Source organism: Oncorhynchus keta, chromosome 37, assembly GCF_023373465.1.
Source record: "Oncorhynchus keta strain PuntledgeMale-10-30-2019 chromosome 37, Oket_V2, whole genome shotgun sequence".
In the NCBI taxonomy this organism is placed as follows: domain Eukaryota; kingdom Metazoa; phylum Chordata; class Actinopteri; order Salmoniformes; family Salmonidae; genus Oncorhynchus; species Oncorhynchus keta.
In genome coordinates, this window is record NC_068457.1 from 5,348,729 (window position 1) to 5,354,534 (window position 5,806).

At 41.0% G+C, this 5,806-nt stretch overlaps 1 protein-coding gene across 1 annotated transcript; it reads left to right on the top strand.

Annotated features, from left to right (window-relative positions):
* The first annotated feature begins 346 nt into the window (after positions 1-346).
* Positions 347-2,144, top strand: LOC118370317 (neurogenic differentiation factor 1-like). The gene has a single exon (XM_035755273.2). The coding sequence runs from the start codon at positions 864-866 to the stop codon at positions 1,857-1,859; it is 996 nt and encodes a 331-aa protein (XP_035611166.1). The 5' UTR covers positions 347-863; the 3' UTR covers positions 1,860-2,144.
* Positions 2,145-5,806: the final 3,662 nt, after the last annotated feature.

The window sequence follows — 5,806 nt, forward strand, 5'->3', positions numbered from 1 at the left end:
CAGGTCCGTGCAGTCTGACTGGTGACAGATGGTTGTTTTATTTTCAGCCACGATAGGGGAGGCTCCCAGAGGCCCAGTGAATCTAAATTGGAAACGTCACGTGAAGCTTGAGGCCTTATGCCCGCAACATTGCATGTGTCGGAGAAAGGGGCGGGCTATGATCCCACCGTTGTCCATGCATGGATTTTATAAAGTGCATCCATTGGTGCACTACACCATCAGTCAGCCTCAGCAACAATACTATAAAACTGCAGCATCTGAGGTTTGCAGACAGATTGAATCAGGACTTTTCAAAGGATATGGAACTCTTATAACAACATACTCTGCATTAAAAGGTAATTATTTATGGTTTCAATTAAGAATGTCTCTAGTCTTAACTTTTTCTTGTCTGTAGACTGCTATTTGTGTTCGGTTCAAACATTACTCTGCTGGTGTTTTTTGATGTTGTAACTGGATTTGTATTGCCTATATTCTTCACTTAGTAGTACATCCTACTGAGAAGGGGTTATAGGGCTATTCAACATGTGGGTGTTTAGGTAAACTTGTCATATATGGGCCTATTTATGAAAACAATTGTAAAGGCACTTCATTAAGCACAGGGTTGATGTATAAGGATGACAATGCTGTAAAGTACCAGTGCCTCATTCAGCCTACTATGCCTCAGAACATGATTCATTGCCTGCATGGCTATTTGGCAGGTATTAATAGTTTAATCTGTCTAAGCTCAGATCATTCAGTTACACAATCATACATGGGCGTTAGGATTTCACAGTGCCACACACATTTACCGCAGGTGTCTTTGTATCAGCAGTTTTGAACTGTGGATGTAACTCTCGTCCTCTGCCCCAACAGAGGACAGCACCATGCCAGTGTCACAGCAGTATGTTTCCAAATGGACTGAGGGATGCCGCACCACTCAGAACATGGAAACAGTAAATGGTGTGCACAAAACCATGAGTAAGGACGGCGACAATGACGACGAGGATGGATTCAACAGAATGGAAGAGCGTAACGACGATGAGGAGCAGGGGGAAGAAGGAGGGTCGGGGGAAGAAGAGAGCCTTGACGATAGCCCAAAGAGGATTGGGACCAAGATGAAGAAAATTACAAAAACCCGACAGAGGTTTAAGGTCCGGCGCATGAAGGCCAACGCGCGCGAGAGAAACCGTATGCACGGGCTCAATGACGCGCTTGAGAGTTTGCGTAAAGTTGTACCTTGCTACTCGAATACTCAGAAACTCTCCAAAATAGATACATTGAGGTTGGCAAAAAATTACATATGGGCTCTCTCTGAGACCTTGCAATCGGATGAAAGTCCAGATTTGATGTTGTTCGTGCAGGCTCTATGCCATGGACTGTCCCAGCCCACCACCAATCTAGTGGCAGGATGTTTGCAGCTCAACCCCAGGACGTTTTTACCGGAGCAGGTCCAGGACATCCCGTCTCAGGTGCACCAAACATCGACTGCGTCCTTCTCTTTGCACCCCTCCTACCCTTACCCTAGCCCGCCATATGGTACAATGGACAGCTCCCATATCCACCACTCCAAGCCCCACACTGTCGACAATGCGCTTGAGCCGTTCTTTGAAACTACATTCACAGACTGTACCAGCACCAGCCCCCGGTTCGAGGGACCCCTAAGTCCACCGTTGAGCGTGAATGGGAACTTTTCCTACAAGCACGAGTCAACGGCAGAGTTCGACAAGAACTATGCGCTTTCGATACAATATGCAACTCAAGGTCTGGCGGGAGTACAATGTCTTCATCCTTTTTATGCAAGCTCATCAAAGCACTTTGATATTCTCATGGACAACATGATGTCGTTTGAGACTCATCACGAGAGGAAGCTGAACGCTTAGCTCAATGCCATATTGCCAGAAAACATTAAACACCTGAAAAGTCTAACATTTTGTTTGATTACACATGGACAGTGAATGCACTTGTAAATTATGTATGTATTTAATGTATCCGTTACTAATGTTAGTATGACATACAATTATACTGTTTCATTTTTCTCTGCAAACTTCTTGATAGAAAGATCAAATGAGTCTGTATTGCCCAACCCAATCGTATACCAAGACCAATAGTTTGCATTCATCAAATAATTGTTACAACAAACAATAATGGAAATAAAAACATTTCTATATGAATGACTTTGTTTGTGTATTTCGTATTTTGTTTGTGTATTTCTTACCCCTCTTTGTAATGATTGTGCTATCAATGAATGCTATTAATTAGGCTAATCGCTATTTTACCCAAGCATTAACCTGCTAACAAGAACAATGTATGTGCTGTCCAGTGCTTAAATTAGAACATCGAATAATGTAGGCTAACTAACGATAATGGACATCCAGCTTTGTACTGGTACAAAATTAGCAAACATAGACTAACTGCACTGACTGCACTGTTCAAAGGGGGAAAAAAAGATGTCAAGTCATCATCATGTCCTTCTCCTTTCAATGGGTCAATACTCTACCTGCTCTGTAGTTGTTGGATTCTCATACATATTATGATTAGTCAATAATACAGTTATTTCATTTGTCATTAGCCACTGATGTTTGCCTATCAATTTCTCGTAGTCAAAACACAACAGGATACTGAACACAAAAAGACGCAACATGTGGCCTTCCGCCACCATTCAAGCTTCAGACAGTGTCAGTAGACATCATATCATGGATTCAAATATATATATATATATATATTTTTTTTTTACAGATACTTTAGCTGCGCTTGTTTGAGCATGCCAGGCATAATGGAATCAATGCAATAGTGCCAAAACCCCACCCATCTGGCAATCCAGGCAGGTTCAATTATAACAAAGTATTTTTTTTAAAGAAAATACTATTTGAACCCAAATTATTAGTACTATTAAAGTACTACTCAACCTAAAACAATCAGCACAAACTGCTGCCAAACTTTTTGTATTGTAGATATGTAGTAGAGTAGTGGCCTAAGGGCACACTACTCTACAATGTCTTTGTAAAAGTGTTATGAAATGTAATGTCATCTAATATATTAAATTGTATATAACTGCCTTAATGTTGCTGGACCCCATGTAGCAGCTAATTTGGATACTTAATAAATACAAATATTACACACTACTATACAGTATAGTAATATATAGTACACCATATGAGTACACTATAAACTCTGCAGCCTTATATTATGAATGTGTGAAACACTATTAGACCTGAACCGAGGACAAATAGATTGATACAGCCATTTTATGAGATCATTGAGTCCTTCATCCACCTCTGCATTAGAAATGACACTCTTTAGTCTCCATGGTTAATAAGGTGACATCCTTGTTGTCCACATTATTTCCACAATACACAAGGTAGTAAGTAGCCTATACTGTGCTTTTGATTTGAAATGATCAGGTACCTCATAAAAAAATATATAAAATTCACACCACATACAGTATATACACATTACAATGTAAACATGAACAGTGACAACCTATTTGTGCGTTGGTTCACCTTCACGATACAAAGCCAAGCTTGACAAGGCTAGCTAAGTATTAAGGACCAACAGATTTAGGTGTCATGGGATTAAATGAGGAGAAGACTCTTGACCGGAAAACAACTTCAAGACTATTTTAACTTCAAAACTAAGTCGTTGTGTGTAAAGAGGGCAACACCATCATGTGAATGAGATCCTGCCCATATTGCTGCAACCCCCACACCCATTAGACAGACTGCTGTAACACCGATACACCGAGAAAGTTACATAATATCGGAATGTTTAAGCAATATCGTATAATGTTATCTTATATTGAATACTATGATAATATGGAAAGAAAGAGGGATCGAACAAGGAATGCCAGAGTGGAGGGGGCTGCATGACTCCAGTGATACAAACTCTGTCACGACCCCTACATGAAAATGTAATATCTCCAAAATATTCTGTCAATTTGTTCCCAAAAAATATGTCTGCCAATAAAAATTTTTTAGTAAATGTTCCACTCCATGACTTATTACCGGACTAAATAAAGACTATAACCAAATTAACCCTCAACAGGCTGGTAGAGCATGTTTTGACAGTGGATTTTAAAGTGGATATGAAACTAAATTTAACTTGATTGGTCATCTCTCCGAGCTCTCTTTTCAAATACATGTCAAATAAATACAGCCCATCTGTGTGTGTCTGTGTGCATGTTGCCAGTTAGTGTGTCTCTCAGTGATCTACTTTAGGGTCAGCTCTAAAGATTGGATTAACCACTTCTGAGAATGAGCCTATGCTCGGGTGGGGTGCGTTCATGGGTGCTCATTTAACCCCGATTAAGGAGGGTAATCCTGGGGCTTGGAAAAAGTCACTGCATCAGATGGTCAAGGTACATAAAGGAACCAAACAGGAGCAGTGTGCCCAGAATCCCAGTTACGTTCTAGGGATTTACTTTCCAGTCCAAATTTAGCCCGTGATGTCAGTTAAGATTGTCAGACTAATACAGATTAGCCTATTTGAGACAAGCATGTCATGTCTTCCTTGAGCATTAAGACCAGTGAGGACACCCTTGTTTGTTAACTGACCTACAATCTATGTACATACAAAATAAACAAAAAGTGTTGCCATGGACCAAGCCGATCTATGCGTTCAGACTTCAATTCACTGACCTCCTATACTGTAGATGACATACGGTGGATACATTTCAAATGAATTGTCAAAATTTCCATCCACCCTAGTCATAAACTGTTCTCTCTGCTATCCTTCCTGTTTGTTCCTGTCCGGGGGTGTCCTCGGATGGGGCCACAGTGTCTCCTGACCCCTCCTGTCTCAGCCTCCAGTATTTATGCTGCAGTAGTTTATGTGTCGGGGGCTTTATCTGGAGTACTTCTCCTGTCCTATTCGGTGTCCTGTGTGAATTTAAGTGTGCTCTCTCTAATTCTCTCTTTCTCTCTTTCTTTCTCTCTCTCGGAGGACCTGAGCCCTAGGACCATGCCTCAGGACTACCTGACATGATGACTCCTTGCTGTCCCCAGTCCACCTGGCCATGCTGCTGCTCCAGTTTCAACTGTTCTGCCTTATTATTATTGGACCATGCTGGTCATTTATGAACATTTGAACATCTTGGCCATGTTCTGTTATAATCTCCACCCGGCACAGCCAGAAGAGGACTGGCCACCCCACATAGCCTGGTTCCTCTCTAGGTTTCTTCCTAGGTTTTGGCCTTTCTTGGGAGTTTTTCCTAGCCACCGTGCTTCTACACCTGCATTGCTTGCTGTTTGGGGTTTTAGGCTGGGTTTCTGTACAGCACTTTGAGATATCAGCTGATGTACGAAGGGCTATATGAATACATTTGATTTGATTTGAGTACCAGAGCACCAAGTCTATGACCAAAAGGCTCCTTAACAGCTTCTACCCCCAAGCCATAAGACTGCTGAACAGTTAATCAAAGTGCCACCCGGCCCTATTTACATTAACCCCCCCCCCCTTCTCCCTTTGTTTTTACACTGCTGCTACTTGCTGTTTATCATCTATGCATAGTTACTTTAAAAATGAGCTCAAATAACCTGTACCCCTGCACATTGACTCGGTACTGGTGCTTCCTGTGTATAGCCTCATTATTGTTGTGTAATTTCCTTTTAGATTTTTTGATAACAAATTTTAAAAAAGTGAAACAAATATAAATATTTACTTAACTCTATTTATTGAACTGCATTGTTGGTTAATTAAGTCCTTGTAAGTAAACATTTCATGGTAAGGTCTACCTACACCTGTTGTATTCTGTGCATGTGACATATAACATTTGATTTGAAATAACATCAGTGTCACAGCTGTTGAAGGAAGTGGACCAAGGTGCAGCGTG

Excerpts from the sequence above, each read along its gene's own strand:
- LOC118370317 (XM_035755273.2), top strand. The coding sequence starts at position 864 with ATGCCAGTGTCACAGCAGTATGTTTCCAAATGGACTGAGGGATGCCGC.